This window comes from Crocuta crocuta, unplaced genomic scaffold (genome assembly GCF_008692635.1).
Source record: "Crocuta crocuta isolate KB4526 unplaced genomic scaffold, BGI_CrCroc_1.0 scaffold348, whole genome shotgun sequence".
Lineage (NCBI taxonomy): Eukaryota > Metazoa > Chordata > Mammalia > Carnivora > Hyaenidae > Crocuta > Crocuta crocuta.
In genome coordinates this window covers 5,631,966-5,656,651 of record NW_027529573.1, presented here as the reverse complement: position 1 = coordinate 5,656,651, position 24,686 = coordinate 5,631,966, and the positions used below count along the sequence as shown (strand labels likewise).

General features: G+C 50.8%; 1 protein-coding gene across 1 annotated transcript in view; it reads left to right on the top strand.

Moving 5' to 3' along the window:
* The first annotated feature begins 158 nt into the window (after nucleotides 1-158).
* SEZ6L (seizure related 6 homolog like) overlaps nucleotides 159-24,686 on the top strand; it is a 93,563-nt gene continuing 69,035 nt past the window's right edge. Inside the window, 2 exon segments of the mRNA XM_077761495.1 lie at nucleotides 159-300; nucleotides 24,325-24,685. Of these exon segments, the coding sequence (XP_077617621.1) occupies nucleotides 159-300; nucleotides 24,325-24,685 (503 nt within the window).

The following is a 24,686-nucleotide window of genomic DNA, read 5'->3' as shown; positions in this document are numbered from 1 at the left end:
CTTAAGAAATCCTCTCAGGTGATTCTTTTTTTATTTTTTTAATGTTTTTCTTTATTATTGAGAGAGAGAGAGAGACAGAGCATGAGCAGGGGAGGAGCAGAGAGAGAGATTTCTCGTGTGCGAAGAAGGATGTTGGTATAAAGGTGGATGGGACGCAGATGGTCGGCGTCCTTACGGAGCTCACCATGAACAAGGACGTTGGGAAAAGAAGAAAGACTCTCTTCACTGAAGGCGGCTCGAGAAGGCCTTCCGAGGAGGCGATGTTGTGCCCCGTCGGGGGCCTGAGGAGGGGCCGCAGCGGTGAGCGGAGTGGATGCCGGTGGTGCAGAAGGTTCCCCAGGCTCGCTTCCTTGGGCTGCAGGGAGAGCGGCTTTTCCCTGCGGTCCAGTGTCTGCAGCTCACTCAGTTGGATGGAACAGGCATTTAACTCCAGGCCGCGTGCAGAGTCTTATAGAAACCCCGGGGACTTTATCACACCTAAGACCCTGATAGCATCTGTATTAGAAACGGGAATCCGACCAGACTGCTCGTGAAAGATTAGCTTCAGTTCTTTCAGGAGAATAAATGGCTTATACCAACTCTGGCTGCCTTTATCAGTCTGCTCCTGCCAGCCAGCTGCCCTCTCCCCACATCAAGATGGCCACACGACAACTCCCGGAATGAGTCTGTCATTTCCAATTCAGTCGAGCTGAAAAGTCTTTTGTGAGCATCCACTCTGCCCAGGTCTGGGTGGAGAGCTGTAGGAGGGGGCCGGGAAAGAAGGCATCGCCTTTACCTTGAAATACACACAGGCTCATAGGAGAGAAGATGCTTACAGATCCAGTCATATCCATATCCATTCATATACCTGAGTGTGCCCCTATGCCAGTCACCACACCAGGCGCTGAGGATGGAGAGGGAAGACGCATCCCATACTTTGCATGGCATGTGTCAAGATGCACAGATGTTTATAGGACAGTGTGAAAAGGGAGCAGGGATCAAGGAGTCATTAACCCAGCCCAAGAATCCAAGAAGCCTTCCTGGAGGAGGTGCCGCCATAAACAGCGGCTGAAGAGGAGTTTGCAACTAATCAGGTGAAGAAGTGGTGAAGAAGACACCAGTGTGAACCAAAGCAGATAGTGCAGCACATTTAAAGGTAATACAAGAGGGTCCGAGTTAAGACCTTTGTACGATTTATCTTATTTACATACAACAGTAGGCACTACTACATATTTTTGTTTTTCTATTTTTTTGTTTTATTTATTTTTGAAAGAGAGACAGAGCGTGAGTGGGGGAGGGGCAGAGAGAGAGGGCGACACAGCATCTGAAGCAGGCACCAGGCTCTGAGCTGTCAGCACAGAGCCCGACGCAGGGCTCGAACTCATGAACCGTGAGATCATGACCTGATCCAAAGTCGAACGCCCAACCAGCTGAGCCACCCAGGTGCGCCTGATTTTCTGTTTTTAAAGGAGGAAACTCAGGCATAATAAGGACATTACAGACAGCTAGCAAACTGCAGAACTGGATCCAAACCCAGGCAGTCTGACCATTGGACCTGTATCCCCAACCGCGAGGCCTGTACTCCACCTAGCTGGAAGGTCAGATGTGATTCTGTATAATTGGATGATTCCATCATAAAGGTTCTGAGGGAGGGAGGAAGGGGGGATGTCAAGGCCACACTGGACTAAACTGAAAAGCCTCATCCACAATGTTTGAAGGAGTCAAACCAGACTCCGAGGTAAGGGATGAAGGATTTTAAGCAGAGGAATAAATGCTTACCTTCGAATGGTAGAAGGGCCGCCACGGAAGGAGGATCTTTCAGGAGGGAGAGACTGGAAGGCGAGCAGCCAGGGCAGAGGCTGTGGTGATCATCCCAGCCAGAGACGCAGGCGGCCTGGGCCAGTGGGCATGAGCCGGCGGGCGTGGAGGAAGCGGTAGAGTCAAGGAAATGAGCTTGGGGTTGACTGCATATGTAGGGGGCAGAAACGGAAGATTTCCAGATTTCTGACCTGAGATAGAACCACAGTGGCTGAAACGAGAAGAAAATTATGTTTTTGTCCCAAATGCGAGGGAGAAGGGCTTTGGGTTAAGGTTAAGTGAAGACTGTGAGGATGAATGGGATGAGACGGAGAGAGGGGTGGGTAGTGATTGTTGGTATGTCCCTCCAGCCTTGAGAATCTTGGATGGAATGGGGGGGGCAAAGATCCTATTCTACTGTAACGATCTGCGACATAGAGTTTTGCCTTGAAAGGCAATCTCAGGAACAGGGAAAGGTGAGGCACCCACGGGGTCACAGCTGCAAGGTGACCTTGCTGTAAGTAGCCTTCCTTCCTGGCCGGCAGAGCAGGGGATGGGGAGGGAGGGGCTCTCGAGATGGATCAGGCCCCTGCCTTCACGAAATGTACAATCGAATGCAGGAGGCAGACACTGATCCAGTAGTGAGAGACGATATACTTTGGAGGAAGCAGCATGTACCTACGAGGCACAGGGCTCTAGATGTTGGGGGAATACATTTGACTGAAACGAGACCCCTCCTTTCAAAGAATGATAGGGGCGCCTGGGTGGCTTAGTCGGTTAAGCGTCCGACTTTCGCTTGGGTCATGATCTCGCGGTTCGTGGGTTCGAGCCCCGCGTCGGGCTCTGTGCTGACTGCCAGCTCAGAGCCTGGAGCCTGTTTCGGAGTCTGTGTCTCCCTCTCTCTCTGACTCTCCCCTGCTCACGCTGTCTCTCTCTCTCTCCTAGAAATAAAATAAAAATATTTAAAAAAAAAAAAAAAACAAAGAATGATGGTAGGGATGGTGGGGTCCACACAGATGAAACAGGGTCAGACAAAAATGGGTCCAGGTGTTCCAGAGAAGTCAGCGTGGACTGGGGTGATTGGGGCCGGCTTTGGGGAGGAGGTGGGATTGATTATGGGGGAAACAACAGAGGACTTCAATCACGCGAGCGTTCCAAGGTAGGCAAGAGCGAGCCTAAATGATCCGGGGTCCAGGTTCATTTGGCCCAGCCCCAGAGGGACTTGAAAACCTCATGGAGCCCTTTGGATTTGCTCTTGGCTCCAGGAGGAGGGAGCTGGGTTGAAGGAGCTGGGAGGGAAGCAGAAGTCCAGGGATAGTAATCTGGTGGTCCAGGGTAGAACTTTAATAATTTTTTTAGAAAGGGGGGCACCTGCGTGGCTCAGTTGGCTAAGCGTCTGGCTCCTGACTTCGGCTCTGGTCATGATATCAGGGTCGGTGAGTTTGAGCCCCACGTCAGGCTTACTGCTGTCAGCGTGGAGCTCACTTTGGATCCTCTGTCCCCCTCTCTCTGCCCCTCCCCACTTGCTCTCTCTCTCTCAAAAATAAACATTAATTTTTTAAAGGGATCCACAACCCTTCTGGGGGAGAGGAGGAACATGTGTGGGAGATATGACACTTGGCCACACACCTGCTCATGGCAAGCTGTAGAAACACCTGGCGATGGAATGGAAAGATATTAACCCAGATGAGGCAAAGGAGCCGGCATGCAGTATACAAATTCATTCATTCATTCATTCATTCAAGTATTTATTTAACTTTTAGGAAGTGCCCATCTCAGAGCTGCTGGTACTAGATTTGTAAAACCAGATATCGTTCCAGCTCTCGGGCTTCTTTCCTAAGGGAAAGGACAGATGTTGAGCTAGTAATTAGAGCATGCGGAGCTCGGGGAGTGTGTAATGGGGACTGGCCTAGTCTGGAACGCTACAGAGGTGATGTTTAAGCAAAGAGACCGAATCTGAGTGAGAAAGGGAACCAGTGAAGACAAGAAAGACCACATGTGCACAGTCTGATGGGGGTGGGGGAGAGCTGGTGAAAGCCCAAGATGTAGAGCTCAAAGTATTTATCATGAGGAAGCTCAGTCCCTAAAGACAGACCGGTAGGCGGTCACTAGAATCCCAACGCAATCAAAAGGAAGAGGGAATGGTTTAAACACTAGACAGACAACTTTGGTTCCTTTTCAATCCACAAAGTGACGTGTTTTGTATTTCAGAACCTTGACACCCGTCTGCCCTTCTTCCCATAGTCTTCCCCTGCTTGAATGACTACCTTTCCGTTTCGGATCGAATGCCACTTCCTCCAGGAAGCCTCTCAGAGTGCCCAGCCTGGTTCCCTTTAACCCCCAATGGGAAGGAATCTTGATGCCACTCAGTACTTCTGTGCTGCCTGTGGTCTGCTGAGTGCCAGATGTCACAATAACCCTTCCATCGGTCTCATTCTCTCAGCCACTCAGGAAACTCGTCATTACCAGGATACCACAATCGCCCAGAGCTTACGAAGTTGGATTCCAAGTCCAGCTCCTTCCGCTCACTGTGTAACCAGGGCGGGTGTGTTCTCTTTGCCCCACTGTCCTTATCTGTAACACGGGGCCCGTAGCAGTCGCCCCTGCCCACCAAGGCGTGTGTGAGGGTTCCTGGAGGTGGGCGCGCCCGCCACTTAGCACGATGCCTGCCCATCTCCAAGGTCATCCGGTGGGGAACCGGGACTCAGGGAAGTGAAAGAAGACATCCAAAGTCAGCAGGTGACTGTGTGGCAGACTCTCAATCTGAACCCAGGCCTCCCTGTTCTCCCCATTCTGCCACGTGCCTCTCTTGATATTCTTTTTCCTCCCGTGACCACGCATGTAAAGGACATCGACATATGCTCAGCCCCGAATAAATGTTACCTCGATTATTCTTCCCAACAACGAACCCAGATGAACGGGTTCCCCTTTCTGCACTGACCCGGGTGATAAATCTGATCTTCCACCCAAAACTAGTCCTTGCTCAGTATTTCCCTTCTCAGGAAAGCCCCCGCTCTCCACCTGGTTGGTTGCTCAGGCAGATACCCTGGGCATCATTCTATGAGGATACCTTCCTCTCTTTTAACCCCTCCCCGCTCCATATCCAATCCAGCCCCAAGACCTCTGGACTTTAAGCAGATCTATCCAACGTCTGACTCACTCTTAAGTGTCCACTGCTAGCCATGCCTCACCGTCGCTTGCCTGGGCTGGTCATTGTGCTTTCACCCCCAGCCCGTCTCCAAACTCCAGCCACAAAGGAGAGTGGTCTTGGCAAATGTACTTGGGCCGCCTCTGCCTTGTGTTTAAAATCCCCCACTGCTCTTGAGAGAACTCTAACCCCTTCAACACGGTCAGCTCTGGCGACCTTTGGCCACTTCTGAAATCAAGGATTCCAATCACAAAGTGTACTGTAAGCAACATAAACTCAAGGTCATTCCGATTCTGGATTCTTGGCAGCCTCTGAGGATGCATTTGCTAAAGTAAGCACTGAAAAGGAGGTGTAGTTATTTCGCGACTTTGAGGGCACAGAGGTGGACAACAGTGGACAGGCTTTGCCAGGAAGAGCCCCAGGGAGCAGAAAGAGCAAATATCTTGGAGTTGGTGTCCTGATCTTGTCCCTTTCCAGCTGTGTGACCCTGGGCAAGTCACTTAACCTCTCTGAGCTTCAGTTCCATATACTAAATGAATACAAATGAAGAGGCTGAATGAGATGAGCTGTACAACCTCTGAGGTTAACTCCAAAGTGGGGCATTAGATCAAACCATGTGAAATTGCCAATGTTTTATCATTTTTTTCTTTTCACTATGAAAACGGTAATTTCATATATTCGTACTTCAAACAAAGGTTGGCAAACTTTTTCTGTAAAGGCCCGATGGTAAATTAGGCTTTGCTGGCCATCCGTCTCTGAGACAAGTATTCAGCTGTGCCATTGCAGTGTGAAAGCAGCCATAGACTACACGTAAAAGAGACAATATGGCTGTGTTTCAATAAAACTTTATTTACAATAACGGGTGGTGGGCCAGACTCGGCTCACAGGCTGTAGTTTGTCAACCTTTGCTTTCAGCCCCTGGATTTTCCTTTGTCAGAGGATTTTGATGTAGGATTTTTTATGGAATAGCTTAGCAGAGGGTCAAGTGAGCAGCAGACGCAGGCTCATTTCTTTCCTCGTGTACTCTCCCAAGAAAGGCAATTGAGAGAGGACCAACATTGTGCGTTTCCTACAAGGCATGGAACATTCATATTGCACGAATGTGTGTTAGGGATGGAGGGATCCTACAGGGCCACACATCACTGAGCCCTCCTCCACTTAGCCCCCACTTTGCTGACATCATGGACAGCAGTATAGTGCCACGAGTCCCCTGCTATGGACACAGTCTTGGGAGGAGCTGAGGATGGGGTCCCTGGGGCAAGCTTTAAACCTGCACCCTGTACACCTCTCTGCTGACCTGCATGGCTTTGGCTTAGGCTCCTTCCCCGTCCAGTTGCCTGGAAAAGTCCTCTGAGCTTGACACGAATTCAGATCTGCTTGTGTGAACAGAACTCATGCACACAAGTTCTGAGCTGGGAAGGAAATGAATGTTTCCACCAAAATTAGGCCAAGTAATACCCGTTTTCTCCAGGGGGGATTATTTAAATAGCATCAAAATCAATTTCCGTGCCATTAAATATTCTGGTCTGTGTTTTAATTGAGACGATTACATATTCCCCAAAAAGAGAAGAGCTATTTGAAGAATCGGGTCTTTTCTCTCTCCCTCTCGCTAGAACTGACGAGGAAAGCACCTGAGAGAACTGCACACCACCCGTTAGCCTGCCTCGGCTCCTATTCATCTTCTTTAGCACTAACCTGGTTTCATATTTTCCTTTAAGAAATAAAAATGGAGCTCTGAGAGGCACCCAGGGCGCTGGGAACTCTGAGTTCTTCAAATAGAATAAACCAGGTCATTCTGTCTTCCCTTCCTTAAGGGATTTGGTTTATGGTTCGTTGCAAGTGGTAGACGTCCCAGTAGCTGGCAGGTGTGTTTGGTCAAGGGGGACAGAGGGATGAGGGTCTTTCCCAACATTTGCTGCTCCGCACACCCTCCCTTCATTCCATAAACATTTCATTTTTAAATGTTTGTAATGTTTTTTTCTTTTTGAGAGTCAGGGAGAGACAGCGCAAGCAGGGGAAGTGCAGAGAGAGAGGGAGACACAGAATCTGAAACAGGCTCCAGGCTCTGAGCTGGCAGTCGGCACAGAGCCCGACGCGGGGCTCGAACCCACGAACCGTGAGATCATGACCTGAACCAAAGTCGGACGCTCAACCGACTGAACCACCCAGGCGCCCCTCATTCCATAAACATTTCAGATGCACCTTCTGGGCCCCGGGCACTCGCTCGCCGAAGGAGCTCCCTCTCCAGTGGGAGAGATGTGGTTAAAAACAGGTCACTACAATGCAGTATCCTATGAGCAAGAAACCAGGGCCCCAGTAAGTGCTCCCGTAGCTCTCCTCCTGGTCACAGGCAGCTAGTTTTCTGCCTCTTTCTTCAGTTCACGTCTCTCTTTCTTCCTCGACTTTCAGCTCCAAGAGGTCAGAGTCCAAGGCAGTCCTGTTTCCACTGTGTCTCAACGCGGCAGGCACAGAGTAGATGCTCAATTAAATGGAATGAATAAAGGATGGAAGGCCAGGTGTTGGAGAACAGAGGAAAGAGTGTCTTTCTCTACAGAGGACCGATGTCAGGGCTAAGACATTTGGGATGATGAGAGGTTGATCAGATGACCAAGAACAGGGCAGGCACTTCCAACCAAGGGAATCAAGGGCTGATGTGTACTGAGTGTCAGCTGTGTTCTCAGCTCTTTACTTACATCTGCTCATTGAATTCTTATAGCTCTTATACCCATATCACAGGTAAAGATACTGAGGTCATGGTCATTAACTCTTGAAGCTCACACTCCCATCAAATGGTACAAATATGATTCAGTGAGTCAGTGATTCTAGGCTTTGTTTAACTACTTGCTTTGCTGCTTGCCCTTCCAAAACATAGGGTTTGGAAAATGTCAAGGAGTTGGAAATGCTGGAAGCTAGACCATGAATCTGGCCATGGAGTCCAGACCTTTCTGTGGAGAGCCTTGAATGACGACCCAAAGACTTTGTACTTCCATTTACAGGTCACTGTTTCCCAGACTGGAGCTCTGGGGAGGCCTATTTTACATGACGTAAATAAGAGAGATGTGCGTGAATAGGATAGTGAGAGGGAGATTCACATGCAGATGATTTGGGAGATACGGTTTTAACCTGGCTGGACATAGTTTCTATGGGACTTTTTTTTTTTTGCTATAGGACTTGTCAGAGCCTTTACCACGAAGGTGAGCATTGTAATTGCCCAAGAGGAGAAAGTATCTCCGAACTTCTTTTTTGTGGCATAGTTCTCAGTAGCCTCCAAAGTGGTGAATTTGGAGATTGCCAGCATAGATGATAGAGATCCACGGAGAGGTTTTAAGGCCGGAGGTGCTATGGTCAGATTAAAGGGAGCATCACTAGGACTGCAAGGAGGGTGGTCAGAAGGATTGAGAGGCATAGTTAGATTTGGAGGCTCTGGTGAATTTGAGACCTTTCCAGCCAGGATGTGCGTGAAGGCCATCATGGGGACTGGCATGCATCTGGCCCCCTGGTATCAAAGTGATGCGTCTACTCCTGGGGGGAAGAAACTAAATTCACACACACGACATTATCCAAACAAAGCCATGTTGCTTCTGCATAGAACAATGGGTTGGCTTTTCAGGGTAATTTAATAGCTGTGGCATATCGCCCGGGCCATCAATTAAATTCCAATCCAATTTCCTTCCAAAGCATTCTCTGCCTTGGGAGTTCCTTTTTAACGTGGAGCAAATCTGGCTGATGAGGCAGGAAGATGGATCGGCCAAAATGCACAATGACTTTCAGACGGCCAGCCTCTCAGATCTTGTCTCCCCTTCCAAAGGAGGTCACCCAACATTAACAGAAGATTAGACAGAATTAGATCATAGAACAGTTTTAAAGTGATAGGAGGAATCCCGTTTAGTGGAATTTCTCCAACCCTGCCCCACCTGAGGGGAAACTGAGGATCTGCAGGGGTGAGGGACAGCCCAGCCAAGGTCATACTACGACTCAATTAGCTTCCTAAATGGGTCTCCCAGCAACTATTTTGTCTTCTTAACAGTCCGCATCTAGAAGGATCCAAAGCCTTCATCTGATCATATAACTCCTGTGCTTAGAACTCCCCCAGAAATATCCCAGTGTGTATAGAATAAAATCTGGTGGCATGGAGTCTGACATTTAGGCTAAATGGGTGTCTGTGATCGGGGCTATCCTGTGCATTTTGGGTGCTAAGCAGCATCCCTGGCCTCCACCCATTAGATGCGAGTAGCACTCCATCCCCAGCTTAGTCGGGACAGCAAAACATCTCCAGACATTGCTAAATGTCCTCTGGTGGGGCAAACTCACCCCCAGTTGAGAACCCCTCGCCTAGGGAGAGTCTGGGAGCCCAGGATGAATTTGAGGAAGGCTTGAGAATTGGTGTTCGCTGCTCTGCTTGCTCCATATGAGGTCTCCAGCATGATCCTTCACCACCCGTGCCCAGCCTTGGTTTTCTCATCTATACAACGGGAAGGGCGATTTTTCTTTCTCTTCCACAAGTTTGTTTGTTTGGTCTCTTATTAAATGGGGCACTAGAATTAACTGCTCAGGGTACGTGATAAAGTACTATAAAAATATACAGCATGAGTAGTTATAACGCAGCTCAGAGCAGCTTTTGAATGTACTGACCCGGTGGCGAGGACATTATGCAACGTGATTCTGTCCGTGCTCAGAGCTCCCTAACAAAATGGTCCTCCAACACCAATGGGCACGGGACTCATCTGGGGTACGTGGTAAAAGTGTGGACTCCTTGGTCCCACCTCCTCAAATTCTGATTGACTGGGTCCTGGATGAAGCCCGGGGATCCATTTAAAAAGTCAGTCTGGAAGATTCTGCTACAAGTGGGCTTTTAAGAAACCCTGGTCTGGGGGAAGGCAGTGCCCAAGGCTTTCTGGGAGAGGATGGGAACTTACATGCATGCATAAACCTGGGGGCGTGGCAGGTGCTGCCGATGTTGTCCCAAGGTCAGCCCTGGAATTCTGTCCCCATATCTTGGAGGTCTGAGTGTTCCTGGAATTTTCTCTGTCTCCTTGGAAAGCTGAGGTTGACCCCAGCCTCTGATCTGCCAGCCCCCGGCACTGACTATATTTTTCATCTCCCACTTGTATATAGCGAGACTGCTTCCCAAATGTATTTTGATGCTAACATCGCCCAGTCTCTGATCAAAAATTATGGTAAAACATTGTCTTGTCATAAGGCTAATAAAGCATGTTATCCCTCCTGTCACAGAGGCCGCCTTACAGACGCTGTTTGCTCTCCGCCAGGGCCTTGCATTAATCTCGCTTCCACTCACTACAAGGAAGAGAGTCGACCGCGGGACGATCAATATTGTATTATCTCGCCCACCAGTGTCGTTCCAGCTGTGGCCAATGCGTTGTCATTCCTGTGTCATGCAGGGGGAGGCCCAGGCAAAGAGGGAAGGGGAGCCATCTGAGAAGGAAAAGAATGTTCTCAGGAAGAAGAGCAGAGGGGAAGGTGTCAGAGGACCAAGCAGTGGTTAAAGTTGTCTGCCCTAGAGTCCCACAGACCTGGGCATATGCCAGACCTGCTTTCAGAAGCTCTGGGGTAATAATTTCATGTTTCTGAACCTCAGTTTCCCTATCCATCAAATGGACACAAACACGGGACTTGACGCAGAGGGATGACATCGGATGATGCGCGGTGCAGCGCTGACGGAGGTTCCTGGTGTGACATGTGTGTGCATCCGCATGGCAGGGAGCAGACTGCTCATGGAAGACACGGCCCCAGCAAAGACACGGTGGCCAAAAAGAGGGAATGTTTGCTGAGAAGAAGCTGTGGATCAACCCCCAGTGCTCCACAGAGCAAAGGTGCACAGTGAGACCTCTTGGAGATTTAAATTCTGGACCAGGGCAGAGTTGCCCGGTTTCAGCTTCGGCTTGCTCCTGCAGCTCATCTTCACCCAAGAGAGGGTCCCCAGGGGATATGCGTGGCCCCCAGCTGAGAGCCTGGTTGCCTGAGGCCGGCTCTCATGGCAAAAGCCCTGGCTGAGGTCTCCTGGATGCCTGCAGCCCCTCCATGTCTGCAGTTCTGTGCCCCTCTCCCGCCTTCCTGCGTGCTCTCTCTGGGGACAGGCCACCCTGAAACCTCATTACAGGCCAGCCCTGCCCCTGGATTCATTTCATACTCAGTTAAAGAGGGAGCTGCAGGAAGCAATCCCCATTCAAGGATGCAGTGAGGTGTCCTAACGGTCCAGATGCCGACAGGAGGCCGAAATGCAGCCGGCCGACCCTTGGAAAAAACGGAAACTGTATTGGAATAGTGTTTGATTGGACTCTTTGGATGTTTCCTTCATTCAGATTCTTTGCGTTTTTGTTTTTGTTTCGTTTTGAGGGAGGGGGCGGAAGGGCAGAGTGCGAGGGAGACAGAAGATCTGAAGTGGGCTCTGTGCTGAGCCCAACGCGGGGCCCGAACTCACGACCCGTGAGGTCATGACCTGAGCTGAAGTTGAACGCCCAANCCTTCACCCCCTTGGTTCAGGTTTTTATCCAAACCATTCATTTGCTGTTTAGCACGTGCCTTCATTCCCAAATCCTTGCAGGCTAGGAACAACAGAATGACGGTAAAAATAGTAATTATTACTAGTATTTATATAAACAGCATTAGGTTTCTGTCAGTCTCCTAGTTACTGCATTGTCGGAAAGCAGCTGGATAGATTTATCTCCGAATTGGAAGATCTGTACGAAATCTCTGGCAGTGCCTACTGACGATGAACATGCTACACTGTGCAGCCAATACTCCGCTGGGAATATACCCAACAGAAGTAGGCATATGTGTGCACCCAAAAACAGGAAAAAAAAACAAAAAAAAACCCCAAAACACCATGTAATACGATGTTCACAGTTGTCCTATTTATAACAGGCCGGAAGAGAGAACACGTACCACAGTGCTTTGCTAAGTGATCCGGTTGGTTACTATAAAGTTGCGACCCATCTGAGAAAGTTCGTCAAGCTGTGCACTGAGCAATTGGGCGAACTTTCCTATCCACATATGATACTTCAGTAAAAGCTTCTGAGGCATTAAAAGGTATGCTTGGGACCAAGAGACTCTTGATAGCATCTACGTGGCATTTCTCACTTTGGGGATTGCACAGGGACCCGACTTTTCACCCAAGGGCCTCATCACTTAGCCAGACCAAGTAGAAAACTCAAGACTGTCCAGGCAGGGATAAAGGACAAACCACCCTAGGGTGCCCCCTTTCTCCTCGGCCCACAGCATCAGACAAGGTGGGTGCCTTGGAGGTGAATGGAGGAGGGGGAGCTCTGCAGTTCACTCTCCTCCCTCTCGTTTCCGCCCCGTCTGAGAACAGAGACTGTTTATATCTCCTTCTGTGTTGCTTAGCACTGTGCCTGGCCGCCAGGGGCTTCTCAGCGAGTGTTCGCTGAGTGACTGCAGGAGGCGGCGGATGAATGAATGAGTTGCGATTGTAAATATTAAATAGGATCGTGTATTTAGAATGTGTTGAACAGGGATACCCGGGCGGGTCAGTAGGTTGAGTGTCTGACTTCGGTTCAAGTCCTGATCTCGCCGTTCATGAGTTTGAGCCCCGTGTTGGGCTCTCGGCTGAGAGAGAGAGAGGGAGTCTGAGTCCATTTTGATTCTCTGTCCCCCTCTCTCTGCCCCTCCCCCTCTTGCACACCCGTGCGCGCGCTCTCTCTCTCACTCTCTCTCTCAAAAATAAACATTAAAAAAAAAAGAATGAAAAAGAGGTTGAACACCTGAAATGCAGTACAACGAGATGTTAAGGGACTCCTATATCAGACAGACCGGGTTTGAATCCCAGCTCTACCACCCTCTCCCGATATGATGTTGGGCGAGTGGAGTTCCCTCTCTAGAGCCTCAGTTTTCCCATCCGTGAAATGGGGAGACGAGCTGTCCCCCGCATCACAGAGTATTTCTGAGCAAATGAGACGGCATGTGTAAAGAACTTAGCACATCATCGGTTCAAAGCGGCCGCGGTTGTTGTCATTATTGAAAAATTACCCGTAGTGTTGTGAGCTCACAACAGCTGAGGCTGCGCTTGTGAGGGAGATTACTGTCCTCCAGCTTCATCTCTCTGCGTCTGTCTCTTTCTCTGTGTGTCAAGCCCCATGTGTGCCCATCCAGCCTTGGCAGAGCTGGCTGCTGCGGGAATAAAAGACCTCTTCCCGCCCCCCCACTCCCCCACCCTGGGGAGACAGCCCAGTGCCAGTGCGTGTGGGCACCGTGCCCGTGAAGGGGGCCAGGTGGGTGCCAGGACACTGGGGCGCTCTGTGTAGCCTCTGCCGGGTCGGGGGGCCCACAATGGCCACTCTGAGGACCGTCAAGTCCGCCCCCTCCAGCGCCTCCCCCGCACCCCTCACCCACCATCTGCCTGTCGGCCTCGGGCCCACGCACACCCAGTGCCATGTTCCTGGTGGCTGCGAGAGCTCGTTAGGCTCTGGGCAGAGGCTGGCAAGGCTCAGGGGCGGGCATCAAAGACCAGGAGTTAAGGAATGGAGGAGCCTGAGGCTCGGCGTTCCCTGTGTCAGCCAGTCCCCTGGGACACACTGCTGGTGGAGAACCGTGGCCCACGGAGGCTGAGGGTACAGATGATGTGCTGTGCATCCTTGCATCTTCCCAAAGCTGCACGTGACCAGTGCCTGGTACGAAGCGATGCTCCGGGATGGAATGAGACCCGATGGGCGGGTGGGGCGGGGTGCAGTAGAATGAAATGGCTTCTCCTGTTTGGTGCCCAAGTCCCTCTTACGCTGGCCTGGAAGGTGGGAGGTATGGCCTGGCGCGGACAAGATCACCCGAGGGAGCAGAGGAGGAGTGAGGGTAAGCAGAAACCATTCTATCCCTGAGCCCAGAATTCTCAGCCACGGCTCCCTGAAGACTAATGGTCCCATAGAAGCACGTGCCCATTAGACATCAGACCCGGAAGGGATGTGAGAGGCCATCTCGCCCGGTGCCTGACAAGCTATGTTCCACGGCCAGCCTCACCAGCGACTAGCTGTGTGGCTTTGGACAGGCGACCAAAGTTCCTTGAGCTTAAGCGTCACATCTGTAAAATGAGGGTTTTATATCTCCTTCTGTGTTGCTTAGCACTGTGCCTGGCCGCCAGGGGCTTCTCAGTGAGTGTTCGCGGAGTGACTGCAGGAGGCGGTGGATGAATGAATGAGTTGCGATTGTAAATATTAAATAGGATCAACCCCCCTCCCAGGGTTGTTGAGGAAATGAAACAACCCGCATGAGAGCCGGCATGCGGTAGATACCGGTCACCATTAGCCCCCAGCACCGCCATCCTCATCGAAGGTGATTCAGGGACGGGAAAGCCTCAGAGGGCGGCTCTCACACCCCTGCCCCCAGTCCTCATTCGAACCATACGGTCCCATTTGGGACTGATGATGGGGGTTCAGTGCTCCCTAAGGCTACCAGCACATTGAATAATTCGCTAGAGGGACTCACGGAACTCAGAAAAGCCGTCGTCACACCCAGGCGTCTGGTCTAGTACAGTGAAAGGACCCGGACTAAAATCAGCAAAGGGAAGAGGCTGTACGGTTGGAGCAGGTCTGAGAGAGTCCCGGCACACATGCCCGTTGTCCCCGCCCGATGAACTCAGGCGGACTGCGCCCACTTCCAGAGTGAGGGGCTGTGTGAGTCCATGGAGTGTGGATGCCCGGGAAAGCTCACCTGAGATTTGCAGTCCGGGTTTTCACTGGGAGCTGATCACACAGGCACAACCCAGGTGGCTGACGTTAGTCTCCAGTTCCCCTTGAGTTCAAACTGATGCCAAGTGCAAGGTCCCCAGTCATAAGTCAAGCTGTTAGCACAGAGTACCAGCAGGGCCCAACGCCCTCACAAGTAAATATCCTCCTATCAGACGGGATAATTCCAAGGGTTTTGAAGTTCCCTCCCAGGGGCAGAGACAAGGGCCAAACTTTCCATTGTGCAGGGTGTGGATGCTCCAGACCTGCTGAGTTGATCCTTTCACTGCCCGATTATAGATTGTCATTCCACTTAAAGTTTTATTTGAGGAAATTATTCTGTTATACAGGCTAAGAGGCCCAGAGATGAAAGCACACTTTGAACCAAAGGGCATAGAGTGAGTCAGTGAGGAATCCTAACCTTTCTAATCCAGAGCTTTCTTTCTCTTAAAAGAAACAAAATGAGCCTCAAAGCCGTAAAACTGCGTTAAGCGTCTTAGAACTCAGTCCCACACACAGCTGCCCCCCCCAGTCTCCCCAACTTTTGTCTCTTTAAGGTGGACCAGGCAAAGGTCGCTGCCCTTATTTCACGAAGCCAGAAACCGAGGCTCTGAGAGATGGAATTTGCTCAAGGTCACATAGCAATTTGGTGGCAAAACCCAAAACCAGGGCCCGAGTGTAGGTTTTCCGTCTCCGCCTCTGGAGCACGTCCGGGTAAGCGCCCGGGGTGCGATCTGGTCTCTCTTCTTGTCTGTGATTCTGAGCAAACAGGTGAAGAGACGTTGCAGACTTACTCCTGGTGTCTTTAAACTCACTTGTGGGCCATCTGGATTCATTCCTAAGTATTATATTTGTCTGTGCGGCTATATAGGTAGTTGACTCGAGATAGATTTCCTGCCACGGGGCTCCTCCCCAGTTGTCTCCTGCCTCTTCTCTCAGCCCTCCTGGAGGGACTCCCGGATTTTCCCGTATGCAAATAACTCACACTGTAGTATTACTCTCCCCCTCTCGGCTACGCTACCACCAGCAAGAAATCACGAAGCTGGGCCATGAGATGTGAATGGAGTTTGGGGGGCGGGGTTTGGGGTGGGAAGGGAAAGAAGCGTTTAAATGCTAATCAGTTGGCACCCGTGTCAGCCACAGTTAATCAGATTGTCGAAGATACAAAGGCAGCATGGCGCCCCTCTGCCCACGCTATCCGGGTTCATTCATTCACAGGGGAAATGCATGCATCGCCCACCGCAGGCTTTGATGGGAGGTAACTGGGCAGAAAAGACTTTTCAAGGCTTTCTGAACCCAACACGCATTGCCAAGGAGGCCCCTTCAGGGGCGAGAAACCAGCAGAGGACAATTATTGGATAATTACTCTAATAGTCAAGGGGTACCAGCGCACCCCTTTAACATCTGCTGCAAGTCCTCTGCAGGGTCCCCGGGGCTCTGCAGCAAACTCAGGGTGTCAGCACCATATGCAGTTCGGTGTGCTCTCTGGGTGATGTGGGTGCTGCATCAAAATCTTCTCCATCCACACAGCCGTGGCACAGTAGGCAGCACCAGAAAAATACAGACCGCGATAGGCAAACTCACCAGCTGGGCTTCTGCTTGCCCTCTCGTTGCTGAAGCAGATCATGCCCGGGGTTCAGGGGGCTGGGCTGCCCTCGCGCTCTCTGCACCGTGATGGGGTCGTGTTTTGTAATTAGAGCAGCGAGGTGTGTGTGTGCACCTGAACCAAAGCATGTTTATCTAGGATTAAATGTACCACACATTCACTTTTATGATAGCCGGTGACATAGTCTACTAGTCCATAGTCTCATTTTTTAAATTTTTTTAAATGTTTATTTATTTTTGAGAGAGAGACAGAATCCAAAGCAGACTCCAGGCTCTGAGCTGTCAGCACAGAGCCCAGCGAAGGGCTCGAACTCATGAACCTCGAGATCATGACCTGAGCCAAGGTCGGTCGCTTAACCAACTGAGCCACCCAGGCACCGCCTCGACAGTCCCTCTTAAGGGGATTTCTCTAACACGCCGAGTCTGTTCTCAACCAGTCCTGCAGGCNCTCTGACCCTTCCCTGCTCTCTCTCTCTCTCTCTCTCTCTCAAAAATAAATTAAAAACATAAAAAATTTTAAAAAGAAAAACAACTTGTTTCAAAAAAAATAATAATGTCTGCGCCCTGTTCCTGACCACCCAGGCACAGAATTCTAGAATCCTACAATGTATGGATTTGAAGGAAACATCATCAGCTCCTACGTGCTTGCTAAATGCCCCCGAGGCCTCTTTTCTCCTTGTCCCCCAGGCCCCAATAGTCACTGCCTGCCTTGAGGGCACTGCAAGAATCCAAAAATGAAGGATGCACTGCCTGTCCCAACCTCTTCATTCCCACTGCCCGGGTGTGGACCATAATGTGGAGACAATGAACAAGGAAACATCATCAGGAGTAGTTCACTTTGCAGTGAGCACTCTGAAGAGAATAAGATAGAAAGTGATAAGGGCGGCGGTGGGGGGCAGGTCTTGGAGAAGATGAGCTGAGACCTGAGTGACCAGAAGGAGCCAGCCAGGCAAAGATATCACACAAGAGAGTTTGAAGCACAGGGAATAGCATGTGCAAAGGCCCTGAGACACAGAATGAGTTTGGGATGTTTAAGGAACAGAAAGAAAAAAGTGATATGTAGTCATACTGTCCTTTGAGGGGGGCGATGGTAACAGGTGGTGTTGGAGAAGGAGGTCCAAGGCCAGAATCCAAAAGGTTTTGTAGTTCATTGAAAGGAGGCGTGATATTATTCTCAGAGTGCTGGGAAGCTATCGGTGGGTTTTAGGCAGAGATTTTATGATCTGATTTCTACGTCTTAAAAGTACAAGGGGTGCCTCGGCGGGTCAGTCGGTTGAGCTCCCAACTTCAGCTCAGGTCATGATCTTGCGATCCGTGATCATGATCTCATGGTTTGTGAGTTCGAGCCCCGCATCAGGCTCTGTGCTAACAGCTTGGAGCCTGGAGCTACTTCAGATTCTGTGTCTCCCTCTCTCTCTCTGCCCCTCCCATGCTCATGCTCTCTCTCTCGCTCTCTCTCTCTCTCTCACAAAATAAACACATACATACATACATTAATTAAAAACACACACACAAAATCTGATCATTTGAGGGGCGCCTGGGTGGCTTAGTCGGTTAAGCGTCCGACTTTCGCTTAGGTCACGATCTCGCGGTTCGTGGGTTCGAGCCCCGCGTCGGGCTCTGTGCTGACTGCCCGCTCAGAGCCTGGAGCCTGTTTCAGAGTCTGTGACTCCCTCTCTCTCTGACCCTCCCCTGCTCATGCTCTCTTTCTCGCTCTCTCTCTCTCTCACAAAATAAACAAACAGACATACATACATTAATTAAAAACACACACACAAAATCTGATCATTTTAGCGTTTCCAAGGCCCCATCTGGTACAAGTCCTGATTGGGGAATGGGTTTTGGAGATGCGGCGGGAAAGCGGCTGTGGCTGAGGACCAGCCTCTGCAGGGAGGCTCCCATCTGTTGTGCCAAAAGGTGGGAGACCACCAGGGACCCCAGGATGATACAACCACAAAGGCACTGCTCCCTAGAGACACAGGACGTGCTAGATGAAGTCCGGGTTACCTGTGCTTCACCTGAGTGAGATAAACAGGACAGTGAGATCCATTAGAAAGTTCTTCTAAGACGCTGAACTCTAATTAGTCAGCAGGAGGTAGGGATGGGACGAGACGGGGTGGGGGGGAGGGGAGGCAATTCTAACCTCCGATTTAAACCAACTGGCAAATAGACACGGGGAGCCAGATGGGACCAGCTTTATCACTGGTGAAGCCGGTTGCAGACCACAGCTGGATGCCTACACTCTGTCCTCCCCCAAGTGACTTTGACTGGGGGTTCCCAGGCACACATTAGGCAAGTAGAGCCCTCTGGAGAGTTAGAGAGGGGACCCCGCCCCCAGCTTTTCAGTCCAGCAGCTCCGCCCTGGAAATAAGATGCAGCAGGTGTCAGAGACCCCCCCAATACCTCGGCTCAGATGGCCAGCCCCTCATTTCCGTGGGATGCACAGGAGGGATGGAGACCATGCGGCTTACGTTCCCTGGGGACTCCCCGCTCAAGAGGAGCCGGTTCCCCCACCCCTGTGGAAGTTTGAGGGCAGTTAGAAACCCCGAGAAAGGCTGGGGCTGCTTCTCGGAATCTGGGGATCATCATCATCATCATCATTATTGTGTAATATTTTTTCAAAAAATTTTTAAAATGTTTTTGTTTATCTTAAGAGAGAGAGAGAGCATGAATGGGGAAGGGGCAGAGAAAGGGAGAGAGAGAATCCCACACGGGGCTCGGTCTCACGAACCGTAAGATCATGATCTGAGCTGAAATCAAGAGTCGGACACCCAACCGACTGAGCCACCCAGGCGCCCCTATCATGAACTATTTATTATTGCCATAAAAATAGCATGCACTTTGCAAATCAATCAAAGTGTATAAAATGACGCACAGTAAAAAGTGATCCCTTCCAGCGCCCCTACACCCACATGCATACACACACCTACATATATGTGCGTCTGTGGAAACGTGTATCGTGAGAATTCTCCTTCCCACCCTCACGCCCCATCCTGTTTCCAATGCCCCAGCTCCCCTGTCACCAGCACAGTTTGTTTCTTGGGCCTCTCGAAGTTTCTTTATGCACACATTAGCAAAGGCAAACACATGAAGCCTTCTTTTCTCTCCCCATTTTCACACAAAAGGTGCCAAACNAAATAATAGTAACATAATAAGACTGCACGTGATAAATGGCAATTCTGGGAGCTCCTGGGGGGCTCTGTCGGTTGGGCGTCCGACTTAGGCTCAGGTCATGATCTCACAGCTCATGAGTTTGAACCCCGCGTCGGGCTCTGTGCTGACAGCTCAGCTTCGGATTTTGTGTCTCCCTCTCTTTCTGACCCTCCCCTGCTCACGCTGCCTCTCTCTCTCTCAAAAATAAATAAAACATTAAAAAATAAAAAAATAGATAAATGGAAATTCTGAAGGCCAAGTTCATGACAGTGGTTACTCCCAGGTTGTGGAGAAGAAGGAGAATATGGTGGGAGGGCAGACAGGGACTTGGACTTACTGTTGAATTCTGTTTCTTCAGCTAAAGATGTATCTACTTGGGTATTTGTTCCCTTAGTCTTTCACTCTGTTTGCGTGACTGGAAGATTTCACAATGCATTTCTTAGTAAGTGACAGGGCAATATATACAATATAATAACTCTGAGGGTGTTCAGACAGAAAGTGACAGAAGCACTCCTGGGGCCTGTCAGGCTGCTCCGTGAGCACTGGGCTTTACACCACGATTTCATCTTGCTCTCCAGCAGCATGAAGAGAGAAGCCTGGTATAATCCCACTTCACAGCCAAGAACAGTGAGGCCAGAGAAGGGAAGTGAGTGTCCAGGGTCTCGAGGACAGTGAGCGCTGGGCTGAACCTGGCAATTCTGACTCCACCCCCGCATCCCCCTATGTGCTAACGCAGCTTTTCTTTCTTTCTATTATTATTATTATTTTAACATTAATTTACTGTTGAGAGACAGAGACAGAGTGCAAGCAGGGGAGGGGCAGAGAGAGAGGGAGACACAGAATGTGAAACAGGCTCCAGGCTCTGAGCTGTCAGCACAGAGCCCGATGTGGGGCTCGAACCCACGAACCGTGAGATCATGACCTGAGCTAAAGTCGGACGCTTAACCGACTGAGCCACCCAGGTCCCCTGATTTTTTTTTTTTTTTAATGTATAAAATGGGAAAGAGAGAACACCAATCTGACAGGATGGTTAACAGGGGCGATTGAGATTACAGCTGGGACTGTGCTTTGTGACGTGTAAATTGCCATCTGAATATCAGTATTGTCAGGTGCGCACGCAGTTATGGGGTCACTATTGAGGTAATAGATGGACCCCCAGTGCCTGCAAGCCCACCTCTGCCCTTTCTGTCCCAGGAAGTCTGCTCAAAGTCCAAGCGGGATCGGTGCCCCGCATCTAGCTGAGGCTCCTCGTTGCTGCGGACTGAGTGAGCCGGGTGGGCTGGGTCCTCCCTGGCTGTAAGCACTCAGGCATCTGCTATTCAAGGTCAGCACTGGCCCAGGGCAGGCACGTACTCGGTGCCCGCTGACTGTATCAGTGAATGAATGAATGAATGAATGAATGAATGAATGAATGAATGAATGAAGGAGCAAGCGGGCAGATGTGAGTAGGAGGAGGAAACTCAGCCCTCACTCAATTCAGCTTCTTTATCTATAAAGCAGCGATTAGGCTAAGACCTCCTCTACCCGAAAAGTCACTGATACGTGCACAACAAAGCTGATCAGCCCCAGGAACGGGAGGGGGTCCTTCTCAGTGTGAGGCCAGTGTCGGCGGTCATGGCCCAGAGGCAATCTTGCCCCCACTTGCGGGACATTTGGCAATGTCTGAAATCATTTTTATTATTAATTTATTAATAGATGAATTTTTTTAATTTCTGAGAGAGAGAGACAGCATGAGCAGGGGAGGGTCAGAGAGAGAGGGAGACAGAATCTGAAGCAGGCTCCAGTCTCTGAGCCGTCAGCAAAAAGCATGATGTGGGGCTCAAACCCACGAACCCTGAGATCATGACCTGAGCTGAAGTCGGACGCTCAACTGACTGAGCCACCCAGGCGCTCCAACAAATGCATATTTTAAGGAGGAACACATTGAGCAGTGAAGGGCATCATTTGGGAGATTTGAAAAACACTATAGCCCACCCAGCAGGGAAGCAAAAAAATTGAGAATTGCGGGGTGGTCTTGGGAGGGGAAGCCCACTTCAAGCTGAGGAGGAGAGAAAGTCAGAGATAAAAATACCCCATAATTCTATTTTTAAAATTTTTTTAAAGTTTACTTATTTTGAGAGAGAGAGAGAGGGAGAGAGAGAATCCCAAACAGGCTCTGCACTGACAGTGTGGAGCCTGACACGGGGCTTGAACCGTGAGATAATGACCTGAGCCGAGATCAAGAGTCAGACGCTTAACCAACTGAGCCACCCAGGCGCTCCGTCCTACCAGCCTTGCCGCACGACCCTACAAAGTTAACCTAGTGTCCCACAGCCTCACTTTGCTCATCCGTACAAAAGGAATAATTTGTCCCTAATAAGGTGGAGAAAGAACAAAATGAGGCAATAGGTAAAAAGCATTTAGCACATGCCTGGCCTATATTCAGAACTCAACAAAGCAATCAAAAATAAAATGTTATTGAGGCCTGGGTGGCTCAGTTAGATAAGAGACGGAGACTTCGGGCTCTAAGACTTCGGCTGAGGTCATGATCTCATGGTTCATGAGCTTGAGCCCCACATGGGGCTTGCCGCTGTCCGGACAGAGCCCGCCTCAGATCCTCTGTCTCCCTCTCTCTCCGTCCCTCTCCCATTCTCTCAAAAATAAATAAATACTTTACAAAATAATAAATAATAAACCGTTACAAATGTCACTGTTATTATGCCCGAAGCACACTGATGGGCTTTGTGTCTTTTGTCACCTCCTCCTCTCCTCCCTCACCCCCCTCACTTATGATCAAGGGGACATTTTCTGTGACAGGACTGGCAGAAACAAATGTAGCCACAGGACCCAGGAAAAGTCACAAGCCAGTGTCAGGATCGAAGCATCCACTGTGTCCTTTCTAGCAAGATTAACTCTAAGAATAATTGCCAATTACCTGGTCAACAGAGTCAGGGCTGGAAGACCCAACTAGTGTGACCCGGCCTGGCCGCCCATTTGACTTGGACAGAGAAGACGGAAGAGACAGGGAAAGCCACACAGTGACACTAGGGAGTAGCTGGCAAGAAAGCAGCACCCTCTGGACGCCCCCCGCCCCCCACCCTCGGGCTGCAGCCAAGCTCTGCGCGTCGGAACCACAGCCAGCGCTCAGGAGCCAGGCGTCCTGAACCCCCACCCTCCTCTCTCTCTGCCCCTTCCCTTCTTTCTCATTGCACAGTCTACAGCGATGGTCTGCACCAATCATGTAACAAAAGCGACAGCGAACACGAAAAGCATAGCTCTCAAGCAGATCCTCGTCTGATCTAATCCTACGAGGAGCCAGGGTAGCTCTTTTATGCAAAAGAAGCTTATTGGATTTGTCCAGGCTCGCGTTAAGCTGGGGACCATTGAAGGCAGTACTCGAACCTGGGTCTAACTCTGAAGCCTCAATGCTTCTTCCCACTTGGACCGGGAAACCTGCTCGGCCCCTGAGTGACCTTGGTCTGCTCTCGGGTCCCCCGCACACCCTGTCCTCCGGTTCCCCAGGCCAGTCCCTGCCCCAGCGCACCCGGAATGCCCGCCGGCTGGTAATCAATGTTACACAACAGAACATTTGTTGATGCCAGTTGCAAACTGTTGCCGTCAATATAGATGAAGCCGCCGCCACCAACTCCATGAAAGTAAATGAGCCTTTCCAAAGGCTGTGTGGAAATAAATTTAGATGACAATGCTTTAGGGCTCAGAGACTGTGGCTGAGTGAGTGTCTGTCTGCAGAAAATTGACAAGGACAGCTATGAGTCCCGGGGCTTCTGTCCCGGAGTGTAATTCCTCTCTATCTCGAGATCATCATCAGGGATGTTCTGACCGCTCCAGTTTCCTACTGAAGGGCGCAGTCATGATGACAATAGTAAAGACAGGGACAGCGGCTGGCGCGTGCCAGGAACCCCCTGCGTGAGGCACCCATTCGTCCATTCGTGCCTGTGTGTGAACAAGGACAGCCCTGGGCCATAGGGAGCATTAGCCCCATTTCAAGGCCGAGGACACTGAGGCCCAGAGAGGTGAGAGCCATGTGCCAGGTCACAAGGGACAGAAGTGGGTCTCAAGGAAGTGCAGGTGATTTCAGACGTGAACCGCCCACCAGCTGCTGTGTTTACAGTTACTAAGTGTTTTCACATTCAAGGCAAAAATGAATCCCCAAAAGTTACCAGCAGGGCATGCAGTGCCCACCAAGGCCTGGCCCCGGCCACCCCACCTCTCCACCTTCCTCTCCGATCACCCTCTGCCCCCTATCAAAGTCCTCTTTTGTGCTCCCCTCTGCCAGGCCGCCACGGGCTTCCTGCATCCCTCTGTTCTGAGCCTGTCTGGTGATTCAGAATCTTCAAATCTTTCTGTGTCTCACAAGGTCAAGTTTTAATTATTTAGTAAAAGAAAAAAGTGCCCCCCCCCCAATCCCAGTGCAATATAGCCTTGAGCCAAGGCACACAGCTCGGAGAAAAGAGTGTGGCGTGGGCTTGTTACAACCCCCACTCATCCTTCGTGGCATGCCCTTGTACAGTGAACAACCTGCCCAACTGTGTATGGTGGTCCTGCCCCACAGACTGAGTTAGAGGCCTGTTCTCTCTGCCCTGTTAGCATGCCAAGCTTTCGTCTTTCTAAGCATCTATCACATCAAATGTGATCATTGCTCCTTTCCCGTGACCCCTCCCAGTACGGATACAACTCATGCGTGAGACTCCTGCCCTTGGTTTCTGTAACCCTAATGCTTAGCTCGGGCCTGGCAGGATCAATTCTAAGCCTACATAGTCAGCAAAAGGAAGAGAAGAAGGGAGCAGGGGAGAGAGGAAGAGGGAGGGTCACACAGAGGGAAGAAGACAGCCCCCATCTGTAGGGGGACCTGGCAAGCTTTGGGCGCCACCTTAGGCCCCCAACTCAGGAGGTGGAGGACCTAACCCCATCCCCGGCCCCAAGCTAACAGGTATCTTTTCTCCTCTCCCCCAGATGTGCCCCAGGAAGCAGACGCTGGCCCTTCTGGTGCCTCCCTTCTGCCCTCGGGAGCACTCGGGAGCAGCAGCCTGAGCAGAGAGAGCCACGAAGAGAGAGTGACGCCGGCCCCTCCGAATCCAGCGCAGGCAGGGGACGATCTCAGCGAGCCGGGGCTGGACGGGACGGCCCCCTCCGCCGCTCTGTCCACCGTGCTGCCCGAGGAGGCCGCCGCCAAGCGCGCCCTCCCCTCCGGGAAGAGGCTGCCTTCTCTCAAGCAGGTGAACTCGGCCAGGAAACAGCTGCGGCCCAAGGCCACGTCCGCGGCAGCCGCGCAGAGGGCTCTGTCCCAGCCGGCACCCTCCGGCCCGGGGCTCCTC